The sequence below is a fragment of the Meles meles genome, chromosome 21 (genome assembly GCF_922984935.1).
Source record: "Meles meles chromosome 21, mMelMel3.1 paternal haplotype, whole genome shotgun sequence".
NCBI lineage: Eukaryota > Metazoa > Chordata > Mammalia > Carnivora > Mustelidae > Meles > Meles meles.
This window is the reverse complement of record NC_060086.1, coordinates 20,395,893-20,411,210: the sequence shown is the minus strand read 5'-3', so window position 1 is coordinate 20,411,210 and position 15,318 is coordinate 20,395,893. Positions and strand designations below refer to the sequence as shown.

Sequence of the window (15,318 nt, the reverse complement as noted above, 5' to 3'; positions counted from 1 at the left end):
CGAAGCGCGCGCCCGCCTAACGGTCGTCGTCCTCGGGCTTTCGCGTTACTTTTTTGTTTCCTTTCGGCCACCGTCCCTTCCCCCTCCCCACTCCAGCGGTTTATTTACAATCCTGCCCCGCTTCTTTCCTGCCTGCTTTTCCCAAAGATGGCGCCCAAAGAAGTTCCGCGGAGGAGCTTGCGGCCCATCCCAAGGGCAATTATACCCCCGGCCCCGCCCCCGCAGTCCCAAGAATCAGGCTGAAACACCAGAGTAAAAACTGTATTTACATGACACGCAGTTGGAGGATTTAAAAAACAAAACAAAAACAAGCACAGTGAGGAAAGGAGCTGGCAGTCAGGAGGGGCCTCAGCGCTGGCTTGCGGCGAGACCCAGGATGTTCGCCTGCAAGACAGGAGGGAAGGGGAGAGCAGCGTTAAAGCTGGGGGCAGGGCACAGGCCGGAGAGGAGGGGGCCACGCGGTGGGCTCACCTTCAGGAATGATTCCATCTGTTTCCCAGATATGCCCTCCACGCGTTCCAGGTCCTCCACCTGGAGAGATGGCAGCGATGGGAAGGGGCTTCTCCCTTCCTGCCCCACCCCACCCCTCAGCTCCATTCCAGGGCCACCTTCCCTGGGCCATTACCTGGCTGAAGGGGCCATGGAGCTCCCTCCAGCCCACGATGAGCTGGGCCTTCTTTTGGCCAATGCGCTGCAGGCTGCGCAGATCCCGGGCAGAGCCTTCATTCAGCAGATCTAATATTTTTTGGCGCCCATGAGCCAGTAGCTCCGGGCTGATCTGTAGCTCCCAGCAGTCCTCAGCCTTCTCCTCTGGCTCTGAAGCATCCAGGGACTCCAGCTATGAGGCAGGGGGAGGTGAGTGACAGAAACAGAGTTTGCTATTCAGCCCATGGCAGCAAACTGCTTTAGACTCCTCTGCCAAAGATAGGAGCCTAACAGCAGCTATCTCCCCGCCCTCCCTAGCCTCTCTTTCCCTCAAGTGTCTGTCCACAAACCCTTCTCCACTCAGTCACTGGGCGGATTCTCATTTTGCCCAACTTGTTAAAAGAGTGTTGTGAAGATCAAGTGGGTTAAGGAGCGTAAAGATTATAGTAAGCTCTTAAATTTGCCTCATCTCTAAAAAGGAACGAATAAGCTCTCTTTCATTCCTAGGAAGGCACACCTAAGGTACTCAGTAAATGACAGCCACGCCCCCACCCCATCATCTCAGTTTTTAGTAATTCTTCCAGTGTTTCATTTCTTGAGTGCCTAGGTCACGTTTCCCTGGGTGGACTCTTCAGTTTGTGGAGTGGGACTCAGGCTACTGTACCTAGTAAGTGGCTGCTGAGGGTGAGAGCCACCAGAGAGAAAGGGAAGTAACAGGTGACGGATACCCTCTCTGCTATTCATCGGAAATGCCCTGAGAGGTATCTCCTCCACATTCCAAGGTAGCTGGTGTTTTAACTCCATGGCCAGTGCTCTTCCCCTTAGAGCTCACTACCCTTACTTCCCACTCCAGCTGTAGCTCCAGCTGCCAGCTGCACTCACCTTTCTCTTCCGGCCTTTCTTCTTCAGGATGTGGATCTCAGCATTTGGGGATGCTGCCTGCTCCTGAACTAAAGGCAAGAATTGTGACCCGGAATCATGGCAGAGGTTACTTTTTGTTCTCCCTTACTTGGGTCTTCTATTCCTGATTCCCCGGTTCCCCTCTGGCCCAAGTGAACCTCTTCTTTTGTGGTTCCCACAGAACTTTTCTCACACCTATATCTGCCAGTAGTCTTAGCTGTTTCTGCATGGTACTCAGTCATGGCCCGGTCAGTCGGCCCTGACCTTACTAAGTGCCTGAGCACATAGCACCAGAGCCCTATTTCAGATGGTCCTCACCACCACCCCTGCCTTCCCGAGGGTTGCAGTAGTGGGAGTACATGAATGACATGATGAAAGCTGCTCTGAACACCTCCCACCTTTCCAGGATCTGTCATCTGGGCCCTCCTGGCCCCCACAGCCAAACTTACTCAGTTGTAAGGGCATCACCACAGCCTTTTTGAGGGGCTTTGCTACAGTGACTGTGCGGCGGGCAAGCGGTCGGAGCATTGTGGTAGACAAGTTCTCTTTATCTTTTGGGTCCACAGCCTCCTGGGCCAGAACCTTGGCTTCCAGTTCTTTTTGCTTCATCTTAAGCCTCTGTTGGAAAAGATCAAAGAGACATGTGACCCAGAACAAACTTTTAGGCAGCTTGAAGGAGGTGGGTTAGGAAAGTGAGTGCAGGGCTCTGAGCCCCTTGCTGGCAGGGCGAGGACCAAGGAGAGAAGCTACCAGGAGACAACTGGAGCCCAGTATAATTAAGGGCTTTCTGATGATCAGGGATGCTCAGAAGTAGAACAGGACCCTTTGTGAAACACTGAAGGGAAGGGACTATTCAGGCATAAAGTCCTAACTTAATTTGAACAGGGTTTTGGGAAATAACAAGGTCTTACATTAGTTCCTTTCAACTGGATGTCCACCCCTCACCTCCTCAGAGCTGACCTCAATTGTTTTTCAAAGTCCCACCACATTAAGGACATTCAAGCAGAAGCTGGGGACAAGGGGTTCCAGTGTTAGGATAAAAACTAAATGCTGGTCCAGGCTTCTGCTGCCTTTCCCTGTCTGAAGATGCTCAGATGGCTTCTCCAGGCCCATAGGAATCCCAGCCCCCCTGTCCCCCACACTTAACCTCAATCTCCAAATCCTTCTCCTCCATTGTCTTCATGAGCACCATCCGCTCTCGCCTTGGGGTATTCAGCCCGTGGGTCCCCTGGCTCCCCTGGGAGCCCAGCAGGCGGTCCAAGCTTAGGAGGCGCTCCAGCACAGTGGGGTCCATGCTACTCAGCTTCTGTAGGGGGCTGAGCAGACAAAGGTTACTCTGCACCTGGCCGGTCTCTCATCACCCTCTCAGCTGCAGGATTCCCCTCATGATGCCTTCTATTGCTGTATTCCGGGGGTCCACACTCTGGTGTAAACTTGCTGGGCAACCCTGAGCAAGTCAACCAGACTCTCCAGGTGCATGGCTTCAGCAGGGAATGCGGCTCCATCACTACTTGCCCAGTTCCCCTCTCAGGGTGCCAGGAGATCTGACAAGAACAAGCGCTTTGTGCACACCTGAGTTCCAAGCCTTCAGGCTCTAAGACACTGCCCCACCCTGCCCTGCAGGCACTCGCTGTCATCACAGAAGGCGGAGACCGTGAGGCAACAGCAAGGATTGTGTGTCGGTTTCTTTGAAAGAGCCTTTGGAAAAAGACTCACAGTGGAGGTCATCTTCAGCAGGGCTTTGAAAGCCACTGGGGACCAAATGCCAAGCCTTCTTCCCATGGGCAGTAAGAAAGGCCTCTTGGTCGGGGCGCCTGGGTGGCTCAGTGGGTTAAAGCCTCTGCCTTCGGCTCAGGTCATGATCCCAGGGTCCTGGGATCGAGCCCCGCATCGGGCTCTCTGCTCAGCAGGGAGCCTGCTTCCTCCTCTCTCTCTCTGCCTACTTGTAATTTCTGTCTTTCAAATAAATGAATAAAATCTTTAAAAAAAAAAAAAAGAAAGAAAGGCCTCTTGGAGCTGAGTCCTGACTTAATCTGAGCATGAAATGCCTAACATTTGTTCCTAACATTTGTCTAGAATTGTTTCTCACCCAATTATCATTCAAAGTCAATTGGACACCACCTTTCCCATGAAACCCAACTTGACTGTGTATCTTCCTTCCTGTACTGTGAAGCTCCTCAAGTACAGGGACTGCCTTGTTCCTTGGGCCCAAGGGCCTAGGAAGAGCAGGATCAGAAAATCTGGGTAAAACACCAGAGGTCATTCCTTCCTGGCTCTCACAGAAGCAACAAGTCCTTCCTCACCACACCCTGTCCTACCTACTCTGCATCATCTGATGTTCTCTCTTTTCTCTCCTCTCCTGAAACCTGAGCCCCTGAGGTCAGGGTTTGACCAGGGCTGATGGGCCCCATCTCTGGGCTTACCCGGGGTACCTGTCTGGCAGAGACTTTGCCTGTTCACATGTAACACACATCTGCAAGGCTGTATGTTTCTCTGAATTTATGCACATAGGACACAGGACTGCTGACAGGTAGCTTGAGAGGACAAGATTGAGGTGGGTTCTAAGCGAATACCCTTTCCTGTATGCCATCCAACCTCAACTGTAGCGGCCCCACACACCCCACCCCACCCCTGGCCATTCTAGGGAGGTAACTGCAGTCTTACTTTTGCTGGGTTTCTACCTAAGCCCAAATAAAGCCTCTCTGAACTGTCTAAGTCTGAAGACTAGTGAAGAGAGGTGACCTCAGGAGGTCAAGAATTAGTACTTACTCTGCCCGCAACTGCTCTGGTGGCCAGACAAAGAAAGCAAGACCCTAAACAGCAGTGACCTAAGGATTTGTGCATCCTGGGCCATGAGGTGGGGCCATCAGAACCAGAGAGAGAGGCCACACACACACAGAAGGGTCTAAGTTTAGAGACTTTGGATAGAGGTTAGAAGCAAAGTTAGGACAGCAACAGGCTCCCTGCAGAGTCATGGAGATGCTGGACTCTAATGCACAGACTGAGAGGTCTCAGGGAGACAGAGCTCTTCATCTCTTTTCTCTTTGCTTTGCTCTTATCCTCTAGACCTAAAAGGCCTGATCCAGATTACTCCTTGAGCCGGAAGTTAAAGTGCTCATCCTTGAAACAGCTGCTTCCAAATGTGAGGTTTTGCTGACTGCCTGAAGGGGTTGGAAAGTGGAAAGGGAGGGGCCGGGAGCTCCAGGAGGAGGCTTCCTTCAGGCCCCGGACGGACCGCAGCACCAAGGCTAGAGACAGCTCAGCACTTCCAGTGAATTCAGCAGAGTAGGGCTTGGGGTGAATTCGAGGAGAGAGGAACAAGTTCGCAGCACAAGGATCTGACTACTCTCTGCATCTAACCCAGACACGACAGCAAAGGGATGACATCCCCCAGCCCCCTCAGCCTCTGCTCACCTGAGTTCCTGGGAGGCTGAGGCTGGAGCTGCTGGGGGCTCAGGACTCTCAGTCTCCTCTTCTTCAGGGCCGCGGGCTCTCTTTGCCTCTGATGGGCCCAGCAGTTCTTTCTGGGACAGTTTAACGGGTGCCAAGACTAGGAAAGATGTGGGGGCGGGTCAGCCTCTGTGCTGATGCTGGGCAGCTTCAGCACGCTCCCCGGTTGTCCAGATCTGCCCTTTGCACTCTGGCCAACCCCAGTCCTCACCACGAAGCTGTAGACTCTCATTGGTAAAAGGCCGGTTGATCACCTCCTTGGACCTGGCAGCAAAGTTGAGCGCAGAGACTGTATCTAGGTAGAAGCGTCTCTCGGGGGCAATGTTGGCAATGAGGATGCTGTGGGCTGAGCCACCCAGAGAATCCTGAGGGACGGAGATTGGGCAGGATAGGCAGAGATCAGAAGTCCCACGTTTCCATTTCCATTCCTTGACTAAAGTTCCCCAACCTCCCAGCACACCTGAGAACCTTCTTCTCCAGCCCCTTGTCACCCCGAGATGGGTGGCCTGACCTGCAATAGGCGAGTCAGCTTGCTGTCTCGGTAAGGCACACGAGGGAGGCCCTGGTTCAGCGCGTCCACCACCTTGCCCAGTACAAAGAGGGAGGAGTTGATGGCTCCGCTTTCCTTCAGCCGCAGACCCTTGTTACCCGTGCGCCGGTTGTCCTCGGAGCCAGCCAAGTCAATCAGGTAGAGTTTACCCTCCCGCTGGCGAAATGGGGCCAGACGCTCCCGCTGCTCCACCTGGGGTTAAGAGCAAGGACCCCTAAAACTTAATTCACCCTCTAAGGGCTTCCCGTGTCCTCCCCCTGTAACCGGGCCTCACCTTAACCAGGAGCACAGCATGACTGCGGGAGGAGCGCTGGTTGAGCCGCGTGGCTCCCACGGTCCGATTTCTACTGGCTGGCAGGAAGTGCTGCTCAAACTCCGCAAAGCTAGTGATGGGCTTCTGCGTGAGGCCCGGAATCAGGATGTTTCCCCGACAGTCTTCTCGGATTACCAGGTCTCCCGAAGCAGGGTCCAAGAGGTCTAATACCTGAGATAGGTATTAGAGAGATATAGAGAGGTACAGAGAGAGGTATAGAGAGATAGGGCCAGTTCTCCAAACACAGGCTGCTTACTTCCTGGGCATCAGTCCCCTCCTTCTGCTGGCCGGTCAGAGGTGTACCACCTGCCAACCCAACCTGTCTCTCCAGGTCTCGCGTCATTGCTAGGGGCAGAGCTTCATCGTCAAGAACTGGATCTTATTCTCTTTGACTTTTGTCTCTCCCCACACCAAGCCGAGTGGGGCCTCACCTTTTCCTGGTAGATCTCTAAGTAGGACATAGTGACAGAGAGCGCCCATGGCCGGCCCTCGCCGCCCTCCTCCCTCGTGAGCTGTAGGAGATCCATGAGAGCCCGGGGAATCACTCCCGGTTGCTCTGGGCTGCCCAGCATTGTGTGTGTCTTCCCTGGGGAAAGAGTGAAGATTGCTGTGAGATCTTCCTCCCCACTCTTGAGCCCTCTCAGACCCGCAGCTGCTCTCTACCTGGCTCGCTCACCTGCCCCTGTGGGCCCATAGGCAAGCACACTGGCATTCTGCCCTTCCAGCAAGTGCCTGAGGATGGGCTGCACTGATCCCGCATAGATATCCTGCTGAGAGCTCTTCTCTCCGTAGAAGGCATCAAACCTGCAGGCATGAAAGAAAGAGGGAATGACTGGAGGGTTCCATCCTGCCCCAGACCGAGAGGGCAATACTGGCCTCAGATTTAAAAGTCTCTGTCGCTTTTCTTGCATAAAGATCCCGGAAAGCACCCACTGAACACCTGTTGGGCTCCAGTCCCCGTACCAGTGTTAGGAATACAGAGATAAGTCTAACGCCCAGAACTCTGGGGAGTTCTGTAGTCTGGTGGGACAGAAAGATACCCATACTTGGCTGTGATTCAGGAAGTGAAGAGGAGGACACACTAGAAAGTGTAACTGATTCTGCTTGAGGAAAGAGGATTTTGCCAGAGAAAGAGGAGAAAGATATTTCAAGTATCCAAAATAGCACGCAGACAAGACATGGGGTGAAACGTCAGGGCTTCCTGATCTTTTTCCCCGAGACAGCACCCACGGCAAAGAGTATCTGTACATCAGAACGGAGCAGAGGATGTTGCCGATGAGAAGATGAGACTCCACACACCGGCGATCCACGATCTGTACTCTGGAGAAGCGGTGGCTGAGGCCACAGCAGAGATGAGGTTTTAAGGGGGACTATGTTGGGGGTATAGGGCTGGAAAGAAACAAGTTAAGTTGCCAAGGGGCTAGAATAAGGTTGTCAAACGTTTTCTATGAGGAGCCAGAGAGTAAATATTTTCGGCTCCGTGAGCCATAGGATTCCCTTTGGCAGCGATTTACTGCCATCATTAGAGTCGGAAAGCAGCCATAGGCAGTATGTAAATGAACAACTGTTCCAATAAAGCTTTTATTACAAAAAAGACTCCTGGTCAGATTGGACCTGCAGGCCGTAGTTTGCCACTCCCAGCCTCAAACGATGAGCCAGAGTCTGAAACTTTCACTCTCCAATGGAGTTTTAAAGTAGCTGTTGCGCCTGTGAGCTCTTTCCCCAAATCTGGATGGTCTTTTCTCCCACCGCCTAGCTGCAGCCTGGGTTGGCTGGCTGGTCTGTGTCCCCCCAAACCCTTCCCACACCTCCCCAACCCTAGTTGGGGCTCCCCTGCTTACCGTTGCTACTCCTTCCCCTTTCCCTCTTTGTGCCCATTTCCCCCACGAGGCTGTGAACAGTAATGTGTTTGGTTCAGCCCTCGGCCTTCCCCCAAGTATTCTCCAGAGGACCTGTCAGAGTGAGCACCCAGGAACCTGTCTGAAAGACCAAACGAAGGTGTGAGGAACAAAGCTGTGCCAAGGAGGGAGCAAGGATCCCGAAGAAACTTCTGAGAAACCATGTGCGCAGTGCTAATGTGAGCAGGCCTAGGAGAGAGGAGAGGGGCGGGAGGGCAGAGTGGCCTGAATCTTACTGGTATTTGAGAGTCTCCTGGTGGTTCCTCCAGTTGGCAATCTCTAGGGAACAGCTGTCCAGGCCGCGCACACAAGGGGGATCCCCTGCTCCATCTGTCCCATCCACAAATGGCCGCAGCCGCACAGCCACCCTAACTCGAGCTGGAGGCGGGCGCCGGCCAGCCCCGACCTTGCTTAGCCGACAGCGACCAGCACCTAGAGGAGAGAAGGGAGGTTTTTAAGCGTGAAATACAGCAGAGTCTTGCAGGAAGAGCTGCTTGACACAGCTGAGCTCTGAAGGATGAACGGCAGCTTCCCCCGGGAGTACGGCCGGAAGTTGGGAGAGAGAGATTCTCCGCCAACCATGTCACGTACTTAGCAAACATTAACACTTGGTAAGCACCAACTACATGCCAGACATGCTTTAATCTTCACCATGTCGCCAAGGTCTGTTCTATTCAGGCCATTTTGCCAATGAAGAAGCCCACGGAGGGGCAGCAGCTCCTCTGAACACCACAGTATGTTATGCCTGGGGCCTGTGCCCATTACAACTTGTGTCATGGCCCACATGTTGTCTTTTTGCTCCTCAAAAGAAGCAGAGCCTAAAAACAAAACAAAACCCCAGCATCTTCAGTAGATTAGAGACTCTCTCTACCTTGACAGAGGGGCAGGGAAGATGGACTGGAGGTGGACGCTGAGGTCCTGGAGACACCTCGGGAAGGCCCATGGCCCCTAGTTCATTTCAAGGAAATTCTTTCCACCCTGGCTGTACTGTGGGTGGTGGCCCCAGTTCCTTCCTTGCTCTACGAGTAGGTCCAATGGGGTGTAGATTGTCAGGTTTACAAAAATGACCCGCAGATTTCAGGGGTTGCCTGGGTGGCTCAGTTGGTTTAGCGTCTGCCTTCGGCTCAGGTCATGATCTCAGGGTTCTGGGATCAAGTCTCAAATCGAGTTCCTTACTCAATGGAGAGCCTGCTTCTCCCTCTGCCTGCCACTTTCCCTGCTTGTGCTCTTCTCTCTCTCACACACAAATAAATAAACAAATAAAAATCTTTAAATTTAAAAAAAAAAGCAGGTTTTGCTTCAGTCTCTGGAATGATGCTTGAGGTTTGCTTTTTGTTGTTGTTTTTTTTAAGATTCTGCATTTCTGGGCGCCTGGGTGGCTCAGTGGTTTAAGCCGCTGCCTTCGGCTCGGGTCATGATCTCGGGGTCCTGGGATCGAGTCCCGCATCGGGCTCTCTGCTCGGCAGGGAGCCTGCTTCCCTCTCACTCTCTCTGCCTGCCTCTCTGCCTACTTGTATCTCTCTCTGTCAAATAAATAAATAAAAATCTTTAAAAAAAAAAAAGATTCTGCATTTCTAACGAACTGCCAGGTGATGTGGATGCTGCTGGTGAAACATGCTTTGGGGTGCAAAGGTGTTGTAGACCAGCATCTTCTGGGGTTGTTGTAAAGATTAAAAGAGTTGGGGTGCCTGGGTAGCTCAGTCGTTAAGTGTCTGCCTTTGACTCAGGTCATGATCCCCGGGTACTGGGATCGAGCCCCATGTCAGGCTCCCTACTCTATGGGAAGCCTGCTTCTCCCTCTCCCACTTCCCCTGCTTACGTTCCCTCTCTGTCTCTCTCTCCATCAAATAAATAAAATAAAATCTTTAAAAAATAATAAAAAATAAATAAAAGAGTTGACATTTGCCCCCACCCAAACCATCAATGAACTGCCTGACTTTCTGTGCTTCTATTTTCAACCTGAGGTTTATAACATATAATTATATTTAAGTGTATATACACATAAAACTTAATGACAGTTTTTCTCTTGATGGGGATTATGTGGGTTTCTTTTTTATGTTGCACAGTTCTGTAATGCTGTAATGTTTGCATTAAAATAAATAATACTATGGATATCTTCATTTCAGAGGAATGAGGTTGAGAGGCAGCCCCTAGTCTCTTTTGTCCCAGCTCAGTGTGCAAAAGGCATTAACACACAATAGTTCCCTAGTGTAAGCTTTCTGTTTGGTTTGCTTCCAATTATTAAAACTAAGTCATTAAAAAAAAAGATTATGAATATTTTGTCAGAAAACACAAGCTAAAACTTTTATTAAAAAGCCTGTTTGGTTGGGGTGCCTGGGTGGCTCAGTGGGCTGAGCCTCTGCCTTCGGCTCAGGTCGTGATCTCAGGGTCCTGGGATCAAGCCCCATGTCAGGCTCCTGCTCTATGGGAAGCCTGCTTCTCCCTCTCCCATTCCCTGTGCTTGTGTTCCCTCTCTTGCGCTGTGTCAAATAAATAAAATCTTAAAAAAAAAAAAATTAACAACAATCCTCTTTATTTTTGTAAAGACTGAATGAGCTGAAAATATCTTATGAGGAAAGTATTTCTTTGTTTTATATTGGAGGATACCACACTATAGTTCACAGCTAACAGTAGAATTCTTTTTTTTTTTTTTTAAAGATTTCTTATTTATTCATTTGAGAGAGAGAGAGAGAATAAGTGAGCAGGAGGGAGAGAGAAAAAAATCTGAAAGACTCCACACTAAGCACAGAGCCCGAAGCAGGGCTTGATCCACAACCGCCAGATCATGACTTGAGCCGAAACCCAAGAATTGGGGCGCTCAACCAAGTGTTAGGTGCCCCTAACAGCACAATTCTAACCTAGATCTCTTGGCCTCCAAAAATGTGCTTTCAATGCTGATGCCATATTGCCTGTTATATATGACCTGGGAAAGTTCTTGGCAGCTCTGACTCTGTCCTTTTGGCGGGCGGTAGCAGCTGGTTGTCAGGGCCTCGTATAAGGCACGGGGCTAGTATCGGTGGCCAGCAAGAAACAGCAAGACTAAAAGATGGACAGACGACCCTGCCGAGAATCTTACACACAGTAACGCATCCCCATAAGCAGATGGCCTACAAGAACTGGGCCTCTGCTTCTTCACCTGACGAACGAAGCCAGGGATTCCACATTATGGTTTACAAGGCACTTGGGCATCTAGTTTTCATTTGATCCTCATGAATCCTGAAAGTCAGTAGCCAGTCAGTAGAAACCTGTAGATGTACCTATGCAGATAAGAAAATTATGGTGCAACGAGGTTCACTGACTTGTCAAAAATGCGTGCAGGGGCTTCTCCTTGCCTATCTTTCCCAGGGTTTTTGGAAGAACAGAGAAAGAGGGCAGATACAGAAACATTTATGGAAGTTTTTTTGGTTTGTTTTTGGTTTTTTTTTTAATTTCTTTTTTTTTTTTTAAAGATTTTATTTATTTATTTGAGAGAGAGCATGAGCGAGGAGAAGGTCAGAGGGAGAAGCAGATTCCCTGTGGAGCTGGGAGCCCGATGCGGGACTCGATCCCAGGCCTCTGGGATCATGACCTGAGCCAAAGGCAGTCCCCAACCAACTGAGCCACCCAGGCGTCCCTGTTTTTGTTTTTGTTTTTTTAAGATTTTATTTATTTATTTGACAGACAAAGATCACAAGTAGGCAGAGAGGCAGGCAGAGAGAGAGGAGGAAGCAGGCTCCCCGCTGAGCGGAGAGCCCGATGCTGGGATCCATCCCAGGACCCCAGGACCCCGGGACCATGACCTGAGCCAAAGGCAGAGGCTTTTACCCACTGAGCCCCCCAGGTGCCCCGCATTTACAGAAGTTTAAAGGGAAGGGGAAGGGGCACCTGGGGGGCTCAGTGGGTTAAAGCCTCGGCCTTCAGCTCAGGTCATGATCCCAGAGTCCTGGGATCGAGCCCTGCATCGGGCTCTCTGCTCAGTAAGGAGCCTGCTTCCCTTCCTCTCTCTCTGCCTGCCTCTCTGCCTACTTGTGATCTCTGTCAAATGAATAAAAAAAAATCTTTAAAAAAAAAATAAAAAATAAAGGGGAGAGGAAGTCTGTGGTGATGTAGAAAGAGCATAGACCTGGGTCAGACAGGTGAGTTTAATTTCCAGCTCTAACACTTATTAGATTGTGACCTTGGGCAAATGACTTAACATCCATGTGCCCTGGTTTCTTTGTCTGTAAAATGGGGTGAGGTGGGCCTTGCAAAGTCTTAATGAGAATGAAAAGAAGTAACATGTAAACTAGCCTATAGTGAGTAGGTTCATTACTCCAGGTAGGATGGCCTGGGTTCAAATCCCAGCTCTACCACTTACAACTAACTGAATAAACTGGGGGAAATGATGGTCTATTCCTGTGCCTCAATTTCCACACCTGTAAAATGGGAATAAACGAAAATCCGTACTCACTGGGTTGTTAAGGCAGTAAATAAGGTAACTGATGTAAAAGTGACCAGAATAACATTTGGCACATCGGTAAAAGCTCAGTAAGTGTTTTATTTTATTTTGTATTCATCCTTCACTTTCCAAATGTGGAAGCCTCAGTATAGAGTTCAGGTAACTTGCCTATGGCCAACAGCTACTTAGTGACAGAGCTTCCAATGAAGTTCTAACTCCAAAGTTCATTATATGGGCCCCCAGTCCTCCTCGCCAACCCCCCGCCCCCGCCTTGTGTGGAACCCCATAGGCCTTGGAGTCAAGCGACAAGTTCTAACTACCAGCTGTGTGACCTTGGGAAGGCTTCTTAACCTCTCTGAACTTCAGTTTCTCTTTATAACAGTATCTACCCTCATAAGATTGTAAGAAGCCACAGAAAGAATGCCACACACGATGTTTGGCTCCGTGGCTGGCAGGAGGTGCTCAGTAAACGTTAGCTATTGTTCTTACGCTCTACTCTTGTTACTCACTCCTCCAGGCAGCACCAGCTCACGTCTGCCCTCACCATTCTGCAGGGTCACCAATGACCTTCTTACCTGCTAAATCCAGTAGACATGCCTGACCCTCATCCCATTTGACTTCCCAGCAAGATCCAACACCCTTGATCTGCTTTCCTTTGAGAAATAGACTTTCCCCTCAGTTTCCATGCCAGAGAATGGAGGGAAACAGCTCTCTGCTCACCCCGTCGAAGTTTCCACCAATCTTAAATGTTTTTTCCTAGGCTCCTTCTACCATCTCTCTAGCACAGGATTGCTCAACTTGGACACTATGACTTTGGGCTGGACAATTTTGTAATAAGGTGGTCCTGTGTGTTATAGGACGTTTAGCACACATATGCTGGACACATATGACAGTGGCATTCCATGGGCCACCCCCCCATAACAACCCCAAAAGTCCCCAGATATCACAAATGTCCCCACAGGGAACGACACTGCCCCTTGTTGAGAACTGCTACTCAGATTCATTTCATGGGCATGGTCCCAGGCTTTCTTGGCTCCAATTACTGTCTTAAAGCTGATGACTCCTAATCCCTACAGAGCAAGCAAAGGCAGAGGCCCAACCGACTCAGCCACCCAGGGGTCCCTAACTCTTCCTTTATTGATGAGGAAACTAAGCCACAGACATCGTCTGTCATTTGCCTCTTTATACATCATAAATAAGAAATCACTTGGGGGGGTGCCTGGGTGGCTCAGTCATCAGCCTTCAGCTCAGGTCTGAACCCTGGGGTCCTGGGATAGAGCCCCACATCAGGCTCCCTGCTCCGCGGGGAGTCTGCTTCTCCGTCTCCCCTCTACCTGCTGCTCCCCCTGCTTGTGCTGTCAAGGAAATAATTAAATCTTAAAAAAAAAAAAAAAAAAATCACTTGGTGGTCTTTTCATCCAGCCAAGGCCTAGTAAACTGCCATCTAACCTTCGAAACCCACTTCCAGTATCACTTCCTTAAATCATATCCTCCCCAGAATATCCAAGGGTTTACTTACTTCAGATTTTGTACTGTCTGTAGCAGTTTATACATATCTATCATGGCTTTCCATGATAGTATCTTTTATATGATTATCTATTGAACAGATTGTAAGCTCCTCTGGGGAAGGGTCAATATTCTTGCAAGCATTTTTATGATATTTACTATGCAGCAGACACAGTGAGTCTTGAAAAGGGGAGGGGTAGTTGGCTCCAAAAGCAACAATGTCAGGTGCTTGGGCATTAGCATTAAGAAGCTCTAGAGCAGGTCTGCCTGAGTGCAGATTCAGACCCCAATATTTACTAGTCATGTCAACTCTGAACAAGCTATTTAACCCATCCATGCCTCAGTCTCCTCCTCTGTAAAACAGGGACAATAACAACCAACCACCTCATAGCATTGTGTGACGATTAAATGATTCATCACCATAAAGTGCTTACAACTGTGCCTGGGACCTAGCAAGGACTCAACATGCATCTGACATTCTGCTAAAAAGCTTTGTTTCTCCTCAGGGCCTGACAAACAGCAGGACACTCCAGTCAATGACTATGGTGCCCGGCATAATCACTGACCAGAACTCAGTGTACAGGAAGAGAGCAGAGACACATGTAAACAAACACATACAAGATTCCGAATGTCCCAACAGTCTTTTCGATCCTAAGATAGCATTGACTTCTACGGCTAGAGGGAAAGGAAACAGTCCCTTATTTCCCTGCTGCGTGATCTCAGCCCACCTTTTGCTGTCAACGAACACCCAGCTGCGGCGGGTCTGAACCTCCGCCAGCCCTCCTCCATCCCCCAGGGATCTCCTCTCACCCAACAGCACGTCTTACACAGAACCCTTCCCGCAAAACGCGCACCCAGCTCTTCTTTTGGTCCGTACGGTTAAGTGTCAGCTACTTTTCGCTCGCTTACTCACGTCATCTCCCGAGATGGGGGTCACTGTCCCCATTCGACAAAGGAACTGAAGCTCACAGAGGAAAAGTGCGCTAGGCTCAAACAAAGCTCTAGTGTTGGAATCGGCTCTTAACACGGTCCACTGACCCGCGCGTAGAGCTGGAAACAGTGAGCAGGAAAGAGTGAGGGGGGCTGACCCGCTCCGGACGGCCACAGTGCCACTCTCCCCTCCCCTCCCCTGCGCCGTTCCGGCCTCGCCCCGACAACCCGCGGAGCCGGGACCAGACTCCGTCGCGATACCCCACCAGGCTCCAGACTTCGGCGCCCCGCCCAGGCCGGGCTCGCGTACCTGAGATCGCCGAAGCCATCTCGCGTCGCCTCAGCTGCCCCATACCCCCAGCGTCCATTCCACTCCCTCCGTTGGTCCGCCTCTCCCATTCGAATTTCCCGGTGCCCCGCCCCCTGTCCTGGGCTCCACCAATCACGCCTACTCCCCGCCGGAAGTCCCTGTTGAAGGCTCTCAGCTATCCCGCCCTCTAGGGTTCGCCTCAGGGACCTGCAAGAAAAAGTTTCCGCTGGCGGAGGACGCATGCGCGCAGTTTGGCTACCGGACCGTGGAAGGCACGGCCAGCGTTGCAGCTCGAACTCTGGCGCGGGAGGCTGGCACTGGGAGGAGCTGCTGGGCGCGGCTGGGCACTGGGCTCCCTGTACCTTCTGGCTTTCGGGTTTCCAGGCATAGATATGCATA

At 50.9% G+C, this 15,318-nt stretch overlaps 1 protein-coding gene across 2 annotated transcripts; it reads right to left on the bottom strand.

Moving 5' to 3' along the window:
• Nucleotides 1-146: 146 nt before the first annotated feature.
• Nucleotides 147-15,013, bottom strand: KIF22 (kinesin family member 22). Of its 2 annotated transcripts, XM_045993636.1 has the most exons (14): nucleotides 14,920-15,013; nucleotides 7,993-8,188; nucleotides 6,535-6,662; nucleotides 6,290-6,444; nucleotides 5,820-6,029; nucleotides 5,507-5,737; nucleotides 5,207-5,360; nucleotides 4,960-5,095; nucleotides 2,693-2,861; nucleotides 1,995-2,163; nucleotides 1,528-1,595; nucleotides 626-838; nucleotides 472-531; nucleotides 168-384 (listed from the first exon to the last, which is right to left on the bottom strand). In XM_045993636.1, exons 1-14 carry the CDS (start codon nucleotides 14,975-14,977, stop codon nucleotides 349-351), a joined length of 1,983 nt encoding a protein of 660 aa, XP_045849592.1. In that variant the 5' UTR covers nucleotides 14,978-15,013; the 3' UTR covers nucleotides 168-348. The 2 variants fall into 2 exon arrangements, with proteins under 2 accessions (XP_045849591.1, XP_045849592.1); XM_045993635.1 differs by having other exon boundaries at nucleotides 147-531.
• Between the last annotated feature and the right edge of the window lie 305 nt (nucleotides 15,014-15,318).

Coding starts and splice junctions, on each gene's coding strand:
- KIF22 (XM_045993635.1), bottom strand. CDS start 14,977: ATGGACGCTGGGGGTATGGGGCAGCTGAGGCGACGCGAGATGGCTTCG. Junction 8,189..14,919: donor GATGGCTTCGGCGATCTCAG/GTACGCGAGCCC, acceptor TCTCTCCTCTAG/GTGCTGGTCGCTGTCGGCTA. Junction 5,096..5,206: donor TGAGAGTCTACAGCTTCGTG/GTGAGGACTGGG, acceptor CATCTTTCCTAG/TCTTGGCACCCGTTAAACTG.